At 35.6% G+C, this 13,787-nt stretch overlaps 1 protein-coding gene across 12 annotated transcripts in view; it reads left to right on the plus strand.

Moving 5' to 3' along the window:
• The window catches only part of SPAG9 (sperm associated antigen 9), a 63,190-nt gene that overhangs the window by 32,716 nt on the left and 16,687 nt on the right, over positions 1-13,787 (plus strand). For 6 of the 12 annotated variants that reach the window (XM_068654898.1, XM_068654889.1, XM_068654894.1 and 3 more), the window contains 12 exons: positions 2,635-2,845; positions 3,565-3,664; positions 4,347-4,468; positions 7,555-7,612; positions 8,557-8,709; positions 8,793-8,850; positions 9,285-9,415; positions 10,605-10,661; positions 11,526-11,699; positions 12,391-12,520; positions 12,791-12,883; positions 13,177-13,344. In XM_068654898.1, the coding sequence (XP_068510999.1) occupies positions 2,635-2,845; positions 3,565-3,664; positions 4,347-4,468; positions 7,555-7,612; positions 8,557-8,709; positions 8,793-8,850; positions 9,285-9,415; positions 10,605-10,661; positions 11,526-11,699; positions 12,391-12,520; positions 12,791-12,883; positions 13,177-13,344 (1,455 nt within the window). The remainder of the gene's footprint in view (positions 1-2,634; positions 2,846-3,564; positions 3,665-4,346; positions 4,469-7,554; positions 7,613-8,556; positions 8,710-8,792; positions 8,851-9,284; positions 9,416-10,604; positions 10,662-11,525; positions 11,700-12,390; positions 12,521-12,790; positions 12,884-13,176; positions 13,345-13,787) is intronic. The other 6 variants (XM_068654891.1, XM_068654895.1, XM_068654893.1 and 3 more) reach the window with 1 other exon arrangement.

A 13,787-nucleotide genomic window follows, 5' to 3' on the forward strand; every position in this document is an offset into this window, starting at 1 on the left:
CCACACTATTCCCATTGTGCCATCTTGGATTTTAGTTTTCTTGTTCCCTTTGTCCCATGCCAATTGATTTCAACGAATTAACAGAGCTCTTTAAGAGTGCTGACTGAAATACATATTCTTAGTTATGACTAAGAATAGGTGGAGTTGGAATAAAAAGGGGAATTTCTGATCCCATCCTGTGCCCTTAGAAAGATTATAATGGCTACTATATGTCATCAAAAAAAGGTTTCTTGGTATAGTTCCACTCAACTCTACTAGAAGAATGTGGAAAATAATGCAAACTAACTTTTAAAGCCTATTCAGTCAGAGTAAGTTTCTTTAGTCCAAAGCAGATTTATATTTGTGAACATAAAATAGTTCTGAAGTGAACCTGTGGGATGACATGATATATTGAGGTCATAACCAGAATTTGAAATTTTTTCTTTTAGTTCTGATTTTTCTCTCTAAATACTTTAACAGCAAGTACAAAGTAAGGGTCTGCTGCTTTCAGGCATGTTTGCAATTCATTGATGGACAGTAATTCCTCGTAAAGTATCACAACAGTAAGTGTCAGGGAGAAACCCAGACTAAAAAGGCAAAGTAATCTGTAGGAATACAGAAGGAACAGTACAGAAGGAACATTACCTTGTCTTCCAATATTACTCAGTACAGTTGTGTATGTTCCATTCATTCTCTTCTACTTATTTCTGCAAGGTATTGCAGGTGAGCCACAACTACTCCAGTTTTAATGATATAATTTTTAAACTAATTTTGCAGTATTCAGGAAAACTGGCAACACTGCCAAAAAGGTCAGATTCGCGAAGTTAGCACTGACTTCCAAATGCTTGGTCTTTGAGATATTCTGATTTTCCTGCACTTCATGGAGTTGCATTTTGTTTTTATTAGTTTTTGGACCAAACATTCACAATAGTTTAATGAGCATTGTTTTTGAGAGTTATCTACTGCATTTTTTTCTTTAGCTAGCTAAGTCAGAAATGTAAAGTATGGGGTTACTTGAAATTCCTTTAAGCAAAGGGCTGTTCTCTTCACTATTTTCTTTGTCTATCAAGACGTGTTTCTGGAGTTTTGTGTGTGAAAGTCAGTGGTCAGTCTGTGCTGCATCAGTCAGTGGATGCTTTTGGAATACAAAGATGTAGAAATGTTTGAGGAGAACCATTGGCTCTGTTAAGGCTTGATTCTGTTTGTATGATCTCTGGATTCCCTTGGTAAGAGGTATCATTTCCTCCTTTCTGTAACTACTTGGTAAAGTATGAATCATTATCCAGTGGCTGAACTTAACAAATTCAATAAACAATTGGGTAGATAGTGTAGTTGTTTTTTTTTTTGGAAATGGATACCAAATATCTCATATAACACCTTAGAATCTTGGTTTCGTTTTCTGGAGTAACTGTGGAATAATGTATTCTTTTGGGGGTAATTTCAAGATCAATAAGTCAATTGCTATCAATTTCCTAACTGATAAGAAGATATTGAAGGAAAGAGTTTATTTCCATGCTTGCAAATTCCAAGTGGAGATGTTACTATGTGATGCAAGCTTTTCATTTATGCAGATATACACAGATGTGTGTCTTCCTGCCCTCAGAAAATGAAGTCTTACCTTGCAAGGAAGTAGCAGAAGTGTAAAATAAATAAATAAAAATAAAAAAATTACAACTCCTAGTAATCTTGCACTTGCAATGAATGTTGCACTTAATGCAAATCTAAGAACGTGTGTCTGCTTGCAAGGTTTTTTGTTTTTTAAGCAACCTTAAACTTCAGCTTCACTTTCTTCTTGAAAAAGGATGCGAGCAGTACAATGAATTAAAGCTTCACAAAATATAAACTTCCTTCTTTCTTGTCATGTTTTGGTTTCCTGAGCTAACAGATGAGTGCTGTTAGATGTCACGGGATGCCTAGGAGCCTTGCTTTCACCTCTGATTCACAAACAAGACCATAAAAGAGCTTTTTGTCAAGACTTGCTTTCCTGCCTTCATTTTGCATGTAGCAGTCTCAGTATTTCATCTGTTTCCCAAGGATATTTCTCTAACACTTTGGAAAACAGTGGCCTAAATAACCAGTTGGTGTTTGTATCTACAGAGAGATCTTGTTCACTGGTATGCTGCTGTTTAAGTCACGGTTAAGATGCTGGTACAGTTCTACGTGCTGTAGTTCTACACTAGTTTAATGCGTGTTCTGCATCAGTACTTGAGTATCCTCTGAGAGGCTATTTTTAGACATTATACGAGTTTTGGAAAAGCACATTTTAGAGCAGCTTTGGGAAGACTGTCAGCAATTTACTGTGCAGCTAGAAGGATTACTAATACGGGAATACACACTGCTGTGTAATACTTAATAGAAAAGCATCATAAACCTGTTGGTATACTTCATAATCTCAGATTTTAAAATAATATTAAAATAAGGGTGTGTATTTTGTAGTTACAACCTCTTTAACAGGAGCAAAACCACAGCCTTAGCTATTCACAGCCATGAATCTGGTAATACTGGCTTAAGTTACTCTTTTCGTTCCTGTTTCTTTAGATCTGCATATTCTTCAGAAAAATGGAGGATTTTGGGCACTTGTTCTTTAGAAACAACTATGACTCTTCTAATATTTTAACTTATGCTGATTTTTCAATGCTAATTCATCCATTTTAGGATGAGCTCTCTGATGTTAGCCAAGCAGGCTCAAAATCTACTACTCCAGCATCCACGGCTGCTTCTGATATACCTGCATTGCCTGCTGAAACTCCTCAGAAGGAAGATGTTGAAGGACTTGCGAAGGGCACAGATAAGCAGAGTGAAAAGCCAGACGTAAGCAAGAATATTGAAGTACAGGTAGCTCAAGAGACAAGAAATGTGTCCACTGGTGAGCCGCATATACTTTTTAGTAAATGAATTATTATGGACCTATACGTAACCCTTAATGAAATGCCTTAATTCTGCCAGAAATGATAAATATTTTTTACTTGATATTTTTAGGAGAATGAAATATTGGTGAGAGATACAAGTCTGTTGTTTATTGGTGGTATTAGTCCTTATTTTTCTAGAATCAGAGTCATAAATGACATTCCCTTGTGAGCAGCAGAAGTAACACTCATCTAGACACAAAAAGTCATGAAATGAGGTAGATGTTCCTTGATTGCTAATATAAAGGAGTGGGAAATAATGACCATTTAGTGATTAGAGAAAGGCCTTCTCTAAAAAATGATTTTTTGCCTATTACTGGTGAGAGTTGCAGCCGGAACTTCAATTCAGTTACAGGCAAGGATAGTGTTTACTCAGTGTGGATGCCAAAGAAACTGAAGCCTTCCAAGAGTGCTGATAAACTACATTGAAATAAACTTCTGCTGTACAATAACTTTCTTAAATTTCACTTGATCTATAAGAGAGACTTGCTTAGAAATTCCAATGTCTGTGCTAGGGTATCAAAATCCATAGGTCTTGTTTAGTTGCTTAAACAAGTCTCTGAACACAGATCTGTTAAGTTGATGATCAATTCAATATTAATTTAATGTGTGTAATGTTGTGTGTCACAATTTAAAGTGATTTTTGATTTATGGAGACATACTACTTGATTTTACCTAGGTGGAAATGAAAATGAAGAAAAGTCTGAAGTTCAGGCCATCATTGAGTCAACTCCAGAGCTGGATATGGATAAAGATCTCAGTGGATATAAGGGTTCTAGGTAAGTTGTGTGATGTGATTTGAGTAGGAAAACCAGTTTTAGAAGGTACCAGACTTCAGTTTTCATCTCTTTACTTGTTTTGAAATTTTAAGACCGAGGTCATGCATTATATAATGAATCTCCTACTTCTGTGACCCTGTTTCTTTCCCCAGATTCCTCAGGAGGTTTTAAGTGTAACAGCAGTTCTTCATTCTGTCACTATACTTCAAGTGAACGTGCAGGGTACTTCATATTACAGCACGCTTAATACTACCTAAATATTCTTTTCATATTTTGAGGGTCTGTACCAAGAGGCCTTTTGCCCTCGAATCTGGGTTTCAAGATACTAGCGTTTGTTAAGCTGACCTCTTGTGATTTTACCCAGCCTTCAAAATCTGGATTTAGGACTGACTCCTCAAGTGCTACAGCATTCTTCAGATTCTGATGGGAGAATCCCATTGCTGGTAGAGTGCCTTTGCCTGAGTCTGCTTCTTGTAGGCATTTGCTTATGAAGGGTAACATTAGGAAAACATATAAAAATAGAATTTAGGACTTTAAGACAAAAGCTTCTAAAACTTTTATTCTGTTTTTATAGGGTAACAAATGAACTACTGGCAAAAAGAAAAAAAATATGGAGAAAACTTTCTTCAGAGTGGGAATGGACTTCTGCCTTTTTGATATGTTTGTTCTAATTCTTTAACAGCACTCCTACCAAAGGCATAGAGAACAAAGCATTTGACCGTAATACAGAGTCACTCTTTGAAGAGCTGTCATCTGCTGGTTCTGGCCTAATTGGAGATGTGGATGAAGGTGCAGATTTACTGGGTAAGAATGGTTCTTTAAAGATCATGTTCAGAAGAGTTTTCTTTGTTAGTGGAGTGTATAATTGTCTTTAGTAGACTTACTGTTAAGAGTCATTTGCATGAAAATACCTGACTGTCATCCTAAGGTGGTTATTGGAATTATGCAAAAAAATGACATATACTATCAGCCATAATGTTTTTAGGTACTTATAGGGAAAACTGAAATAGAGTATAGTATAATATAAAACCTTTGTGTCAGAAAACATCTTCAACCAAAGTAATCTTCAGTTTTAGGTAGTTTAATTCACGTTATGCCAGTCTGTAATGCCCTGGCTTTATCACAACTCTGTGGAAGTTGTGTGGTTTGTAAGAAAATTGCAGTATAATGCAGTGGTGGTAATTGGAGAATCAAACTATTAATTAAAAGCAGGGGAAGGGGAAGAAACACATTTCCCTCTTTCCCACCAAATGTCTTGCTGCTGCTTGTGTGCTAACTGAACAAAGTGAAGGTTTTGGGGACATGCATTGATCAGGAGCTAAAAGGTCATGTGGGGGGGAAAAATGGATCTTTCCATAAATGACTATCTAGTATTATCACAAGTTATTTTTGGATATACCACTGTGCACGCCTCATTTTGAAGTAATGAAAGTTGGTACTATGGAAAACATATAAAATACAGATGCATCTCGTGCATGTGTTAGGTTGCATATAGAAAATCATTAATTGCCCTGTCAGAAGCCAGAAATCAAGATTATTAATAATTTAGAACTGCTGTGTGTGTGGTCTGGATTTCTGGTGGTTGCTTTCTACCAGAAACTTAATATAACGTAGGGGGCATTTCTGCCAAGTATTTCCCACTTGAGTAATGGGCCTAGTCTGAGAGAGGAGTTTTCATGGATGTTATTCTGTACTGCTTTGAATCCTGAGCAGTGAGGACCATCCCATTCTTGCTGAACATATTTCATCCAAAACTCTTGCCCTCTATCACAGGGACAACTAATGGCACATTCTGTGCGCAAAAAAATGTAGGTACCGGAGAAATATTAAGATATAGCAACTTCTGTCTCTTATCTGAATGACAAATTGTTTAAAGAAACCCAATTTCTGTCAGGGTCTCCTGATAATACATACTTTTCCATATGCAAAAATAATACACTTTTTAGAATAATGTAGCAAAGGTTTTACTGTCTTAATTAGCATTTTCAGTAAAACCCTCTGCTATAAATACCAGTATGTGGAAAATGAACATACTGCTATAAATGTATGTTATGCAGAATGTGATCTAATAGTTTGACTATATAATAACCATGTAACTTAAATACAACCATAGTCTGAACTACTTTGTGGTGCTTAAAAGCCACATCTGCATTCAGGATAGTTGGTGTGTTTCAAGCATTTGGCTCCACTTTAAGTGACCATTTATTTTTAATTTTGAGATCTGTAAAAATAGTTAATTGGGATTCTCTAATCTGTTTTCTCTTGGGCTGCATACCCAGGGGAATATTCTGGTGTGTATGCTTCTTTTTTAAAAAAAATTCTTTGAAATCTGTTGCTTCTACAGTTAGGCGTTCTTGGCTGCTGCTCTCATAAAATACATTCTCTGCATTTTTTCCCTGCTTGGTAACTTTTTTTTTTGCCTTTGCACTCTTGGCTTTCTAGTTTTTGTTCTTGCATTAAAAAGGATCCTGAAACCTGTTGGAAGTGATCCTAGCTAGTTTTATCTATGCATACTGGAAACATATAAAAAGCAATAGCTGTTTTATTAAAACCCTTGGACTGTAGTGTAAGGAATTTCTGTAGTTATTGATAAAGTAACCTCAGGTGATCCAAGTTCCTTCAGTTTTAAATGTCATTTACTTCTAATCCTAAACTCATAGTAAGGAATTTCAAGAGAGGAAATTGACTTGCATGTCTATTTAAGTACCATTTTTTGTTATCAAAATATCTTTTAAGTCTATCAAAGTTGCTTGAAAGTTTGTGTTTATAGAATATTTTAAAAGGCCTCCACCATTAAGAGACTTCTTTGTTGTGTTGATCTTGAATTAGCATAATTTCTATTTTCATCAATATGATAACAGTGGGAGGTTTAATTGGAAAATAATTTTGCTGTGCAGGATAAGATGTAAAGTGATTATTCTTCTAAAAGTTGCTTTTTAAAAAAAAACAAAACTATAACTGACTACTTTATGCATGCAAGCATTAGGGGGTTAGAAACTAATTTCCAGAATTTTAAATAATATTAAATTAGTTACGTAGAGCTAAGTGTACTTTTTTGTAGTAGCATATTTCTTTGAATCTTGTACTGAATGGTTTAGCATTTCAAAGTATTGTGCTTCTAAACTGTTTCACAGAAGCCAAGATGAACTTCTATTAAATTACTCTTTTTTGTAAGAGGTCCAACCAATAGAAATGGTTGTGATGAGCCTAACTTTTTTTTAGCATCTTCCATGTAAATCCTGCTTCTAATCACATCACATTTCACTTCAAATTATTGGTGGTGGCTTTGTTTTAATTCACTCTTATTTCATAAATCTAAATATTTTCTCTTCACCCATACTACACCTTACATGAAATATTTCTTGTTCTTGTTTTTGCTCTACATGGAATGCATGGGCTTTAAAGACCATAATTTCTTTGGTAAGGTATCATTTGCTCTGGGGAGGTCTGCAGGGCTTTTGCAATCTGAGCTTTGTTCAGCATGTTTTATATATCATCTATATGCTTTTGAATCTTACATGGTATAAAAGACAGATAAGCATTTTAAACTTAACTTTTCATGGAGTAGTACTTCCCCGATGATGCTTTTTTTTTTTTTGCTTTTTGTTTTTTAATTAGTAATACTGTAACATCTTCAAAATGTATAGAATAGGTGGAGGTAGCTCTAGCCTGCTGTCAGCCAAGGGTGCTTTTAGTCTTTAATTGAAGGCAGGTTGAGAAGGTGGAGGGGAAAGCTAATTGTAGAAGGTAGGTCCTGAAACTTCAGATAGCTCAGTTCTCTGCCAAGCTACATACTTAATGTTCAGTTGTTGTTAGACAAAAAGTAAAACATAGCTTGTAAAAATAACCATTTCATCTGCTAATCTCATGTGTTTGTTTCCTTTGGAAAGGAATGGGTCGTGAGGTAGAAAACCTTATTTTGGAAAACACTCAACTGTTGGAGACAAAGTAAGTGTGAATGTGTATGTAAAAAATTCCTGCTCTTCTCTGATACTTTGTTATGCTTCCGAGTAAATCCTCAGATACCTGTCATCAAAGAATGCTGAACTCTTGCCACTTCAGTGTTAAACGATAAGCATACCTGCTCAGAGCTCTCCATAGCTGCGCATTTTACACATGCAGTGTGTAAAATGTACCTGAAAGTAACCATATACCTGATTTGTCCTTAATTTGTTGGCATGCTTCCTATGGAGACCTGTATTAGTCTCTGAATGTTCTCCGACTTTAATGTGGAACAGAGGTAGATGTGAAACCCCATGTAAGAGAAGTGCAGAGACCACTCAGTTACACCATAGTAGTACGTAACATGATCAGGACAGAAGACGGGACACCAAGTTGTGTGAAATGGGTGGCTGACAGTCTTCCTTTCTACTTCTCATTTAAAAAATCAATAGTAATTTGTATCTTCATGCATGAAAATCTGAAATATGCTCTTTTGTAAGAGCATATAAATATTTTTCATTTATAGGTAGATTTGGCTAAATACATAACTTAAATGGGTACTCAAGAAACTAAAGACCTCGTGAGCAAAAGATGACTTTTCTTTGTAAGGATACGCATTGCTATGCCCTAATGAGATCAACTTCCTACCTTTTGTTAGAAACACACTTGTAACTGTAGAATCTAATCCATTGGAGGCCTGTTGAGGAATGCAACCTGTAAACAAACTGTTCTGAGTTGTCTCTACTTCTTTCAAATACAGTGGTGCAAATGTATTTTGTCAGTGTTTGAGATTTGTGGAAGGGTTTAATCTGTTGAAGAAAGCTAACTTTTTATAGTAGCTTTATGTAAGAAACTTAAATTTTGAGGATCTTTAAGTTCACGAATAAAGCTAACTTAACTATGAGACCATAGTCAATCCTTGTAATGATGTGTTTTAAATGTTTGTGTAGAAATGCACTGAATGTTGTGAAGAATGATTTGATAGCAAAGGTGGATGAACTGACCTGTGAGAAGGATGTACTACAAGGTGAACTGGAGGCTGTAAAACAAGCAAAGCAAAAGCTTGAAGAGAAGAATAAGGAACTGGAAGAAGAGCTCAAAAAGTAAGTTAAATACTACGGTTATGAAAAAGAAGGAAAAAAAATATTGTGGTATCTAATGCAGCTATTTTTTATTTTGTATTTAGAGCTCGTGCAGAAGCAGAGGAAGCAAGACAGAAAGCTAAAGAGGATGATGATGTAGGTGTATGTGTGCATCTGTATTTTGTATAAATAATTCAGAATTGGATGTTAGAAGTCCACGTGTATTTAGTGAGCGCAGTTAAGCTTTATCGCTTAATAAGTAATAGCAGAAAACTTCCGCCACATTAAGGAAACAGAAGACCTAAAGAGCACAAGTAAACTTACCATCTCTAGCTTTCCTTCTTTCCTCTCTGCCTGTTATTATGTCACTTTCTTCTTGAACTGCTTTTTATTCAGATTAAACTACATTACAAAGGATGGGAGGAGAGGAGGGTGAAGGTAGAAGGTACTGGGTAAAATAAAGTTTTACAAAGCCCCAGTGACTTGGAATCTGGAACTGTGCCCTAAACTGACTTTTGTCTGAAGGCAGAGGCTGACTCTGCAATGCTGTACTGTGCTCCTTTGTTCATTTTGTGTGTGTGTGTGTGTGTGTTCAGAGTGATGTCCCTACCGCTCAGCGGAAGCGTTTTACTCGTGTTGAAATGGCTCGTGTTCTGATGGAAAGAAATCAGTATAAAGAGAGGCTGATGGAACTTCAGGAAGCTGTCCGATGGACTGAGATGATAAGGTAAGACTCTTGAAATCTTTGGAGCTCCTTAGATTTCACAAGTTTTTTTTAAAGGAAAAAAACAACTGCAGAGCGATCTGATCAGTAGGCTGAGGCCTTAATCAACCTGCTGCTTGTCTCCCCACTTGTCTTTGAATAAGTTTGTTCTAATGTTACATGCATATAACTTACCTTGTTAGAATGGGTTCTTGATGAAACCTTTGTGAAAATGTGTTATTTCATGTGATGTAAAATAAGCATGCCTTGAAGAAATGCATGTTCTTTAGAACAATTACAAACCTTTGAAATCTTCCTATTAATTGGGTGTACAGGAAAAAAAAATACTGTATGCATGCACAAATCTTTAAGTGTGCCACGTTATCAGCTGAGATATCAAAATACTAACACGGTTCTTCAAGATGGAGTGTAACTCATTTAAGAACTTCGGTAGATCAGGAGGGAACAATTTGAAAACTGCAAGGTTTATTAAATATTAACCAGTAAAGATGCAGTTTGGTCTAATTTGCCTTCTGAACACTGAGTTGTCTGGAAGGGATGATGTAAAAAGAAAACTCAGCCCCAATTTATTCTTGCCACATCCCCTGAGTCAGTTCCATATCCAGTAGTAAGTGTCATTTGCTGCCGCCTGCTGGTCAGGTACAATGGTGACATTTGTTTTTGTCATTGTCTTTGATATCTGTGAGCCATTTTCTCTTTGAGTCTGAGAGAGAAATATGTGTTCCCAGGCAGCCATGGCTTGCTTTTTTGTAGCTGTTCTCTCTTGTAGAAATCTTCTTGGCTTACCTCTGTTTGTGTGTGTGTCTTCAGGAGCAATCACTTTATCATTTATTTACTAATGTGTTGAAAAACAATATTTTTAAAATATAAAGGCAATGATTAAAATACCTTAAAAAGCATTTTAAAGTCTTCCGCTTTCTAGCTGTTTTCGTTGTAAAGTGTTATACAGACTTATCTTTTCTGTCTGCAGAGCACTTGCCAGTTGTTTGCAATGCAAATAAATGTAAATGTTTGTGTTGCTTCATCCTGTGAAAATTTGTATGTTGTGCTCTGGTTAGAAATGCTAATGTGAAGAAATAGGGTTACAGATAGTGAAAGTATCAAAGCCTATTTTTTTTAAATAAATTGAACACTGTGTTCCTTTCCTTTTTATTAATGCTTACTCAGTAAATTTAAAATTCGTCTCTTGTAGAGCATCAAGAGAAAATCCAGCCATGCAAGAAAAGAAGAGATCAAGTATTTGGCAGTTGTAAGTATTGAAACACAACTCACGGACAAAATAAATAAAAGACCCTAACCAATTAGCTGGCACACTTTTATATGTTAGCTAATTATCTTTTGGCAGATAGAGATATCTTAATTGTTCTCCTCTTGTTACCTAGCATGCCAGCTCGGTAAGACTGTTCTTGAAGACAAAATATATCGTAAGCTGCATCACTTAATGAATGGCTGTGCACTTTGAAGTTAAATGCCAAAGTGCTGTAATTTTCCTAGCTGACTATGCACCAGAACTTGTTCTGAACATTTTAATGGATTCTTTTTTTATTATGAAAATAGAAACTTGAATAGCTTGTGTGGATTGTCTTTATTTCAGCTTCCTTTTTCTCTGTGAAGTCTAGTTGACTGTCAAGTTTTCCTTTCTAACCTGAAGCTCTTTAAATCTGAAATGGTATTATTCACAACAAGTTATTTATCAAATAATCCTCTTAATGTTGTGGTTTGCTGATAACTAATCTATTTCCTATCTAGGAGTCTGTGGGGCTTTTAGAATGCACTGTGCATGAACTAATATGCATCATAAGACTGTCTTCTAGCTGTGATGTTCACATGCTAATTTTATTGGTTTCTTATAGACATTCATTCAAGATGAAGATCCCAATAAATTTAATAAACAAATGGGATAGTAAATCTTCAAGAATTTTTAATACTGACATCAGTGTCTGTTCTTTCAGAGTGTTTCTGCGTGTGCAGTAGCTGCTGTGTTGGGCTTCAGTTTTAGTCTTAACTGGCTTGAAGGCTAGCATGTGTAGTGTTTTGCCTGCACAGGAAAGTCAGGATGTATATTAAAAATCTTAACTGTTATCTATCTTCTTTTCCTTTTTTCTTACTCCAGTTTTAGCAGGCTCTTCAGTTCATCTAGCAATACAGCTAAGAAACCAGAACCTCCTGTCAATGTTAAATACAATGCTCCAACGTCACATATTACTCCATCAGTCAAGAAAAGAAGCAGCACCTTATCTCAATTACCTAGTGACAAATCTAAAGCCTTTGAATTCCTCAGTGAAGAGTAAGACGCTTTGGTTTTATAATGCTAGATATGATCTATCAAGTAATTACTCTTTTAGTCTTCTGAGATAAACAACATTGCTGCAAAGTGAAGTATAATGTTCTCCTGAAGTGAATGTTGATACTTAAGAAATCAACATAGTGCTAACTGAAATACTCAGTGGTGGATGATTATTCTGGCAGTAGTGTTTTGTTTGGCAAATATCACTGCCTTCCATAAAGTGCATTTAGGCACAGGAGGCAGCATTCAGTACACTTTTATTCCCAAGCATTGTAGCTAAGCAATAGCTGTATGAATACTATCACTTGAAATTCGGTAGAAAAATACAACATGAGTTAGGCTAACTGCTATCTGTATTTTTTTCTCTCATGTGCATCTTTTTGGCAATACACAATTTTGGTTTACAACTTCACAGCTTCCTGTAGAAGTGCATAACCTGTGCACTTACTCTTTTTTTTAAGAATACTAACAATAGAGATACTGACGGTAGACTTCCTGATTTTTGCTGCGTATTTCCCAGGTCCCTTAAAAATAGCCTACAGGAAGCCTGGTGTTGTACAGGTGATGTTGCAAAAGTTTGATAATCTGATACTTCCAGACATCTTTTCATTGGAACTTCCATTAAACTCAATAGACACAGAATTTTGAAGAGCCTAAGTAACAGGTTTTTTTAATAATGATTCTTCTGTAGAACTGAAGCCAGTTTAGCCTCACGCAGAGAGCAGAAAAGAGAACAGTATCGCCAAGTGAAAGCACATGTCCAGAAAGAGGATGGTAGAGTACAAGCATTTGGCTGGAGTTTACCTCAGAAGTACAAACAGGTATTATGCTTATGTTTTCAAATATAACAGTAACAACTTTGTTCTGTAAAATTCTAAGAGATTAGGGAACGGTGGTATTTCACAGCTGTTTGAGTGATTCCAGCATTTCTGCTCTTCTCAAATTTGACATTTAAAAGTCAGTTGTCTTGTGGTTTTAAAGAAAACCAGAACTAAGCATGTTTAACAAAATCTAATCAACTAATTATGAAGATTGTACATGTCTTCAAAGGGGAAAGTTTTTCTGATTATTATTTATTTTTTTTTGCATAGGTAGCAAATGGTGGCCAAGGTGACAATAAGATGAAAAACTTACCTGTACCTGTTTACCTGAGACCTTTAGATGAAAAGGATACCTCTATGAAGGTAGGATGTTTGGAGGTATTATACAAGACTGTACTTTGGATGACCTATAGCTTGATGATTTTTTCAGCTTTAGATTTAATTATTTTCTGTAATAAAGCTTATAAATTTAATAAGATTTATAAGTTGTAATAAATCATAGATGAATCAGAACTTAAGGTTCAGTGGAAATATACATAGCTTTAATGTTAATGAATTCCTTAAAGTGGACTGCAGAAAGATCATAATTTTGATATTAGCAATCTTTATCTTTCTGTAGTTTAACATTTAAATGAAATATTTATTTTTCTTTCAAGCTGTGGTGTGCTGTGGGAGTAAACCTGTCAGGAGGGAAAACGCGAGATGGCGGGTCTGTTGTTGGTGCTAGCGTATTTTACAACGATGTGACTGGTACAGATGCAGATGGCAACAAGCAGCGCACAGGATCTCAAAGTAGCTTAGATAGACTAGACCAAGAGCTCAAGGTAAGCTCACCATAAAGGATGTTGAATAGTTTTTATAGTTAAACGCCTTTACTGTGTATTTGTAGATTAATAATATATTTGGTAATCGGTTTTTGTAATAGATTTTTCTCAGGAAATCATCAACCCAAAATATTTAGGATATTGAAATGAAAGACTAAAATATTTTTGCCTTTTTTTCTGTGTCAGCTTGTTGGTAAATGAGGAGCAAGGCAATTTTACATTAAAATGATGCACTGCTTATGCCAGTACTGTCTGTTTTGGAGGGGAAGGAAAAAATTAGAATGCTGAAGTATACATTAGTTTTCATGAGTTTATGAACTTAACACAATGAATGGAAATCACGCTAAAACTTTGGTGTGAAGTGCATTGGGACATCTCAATTGCTGGTGATAGCAAACATGGTAGCTGGCATGTAAATAGCATTGTTTTGTAGCATTATACTT

The sequence above is a fragment of the Anas acuta genome, chromosome 18 (assembly GCF_963932015.1).
Source record: "Anas acuta chromosome 18, bAnaAcu1.1, whole genome shotgun sequence".
NCBI lineage: Eukaryota > Metazoa > Chordata > Aves > Anseriformes > Anatidae > Anas > Anas acuta.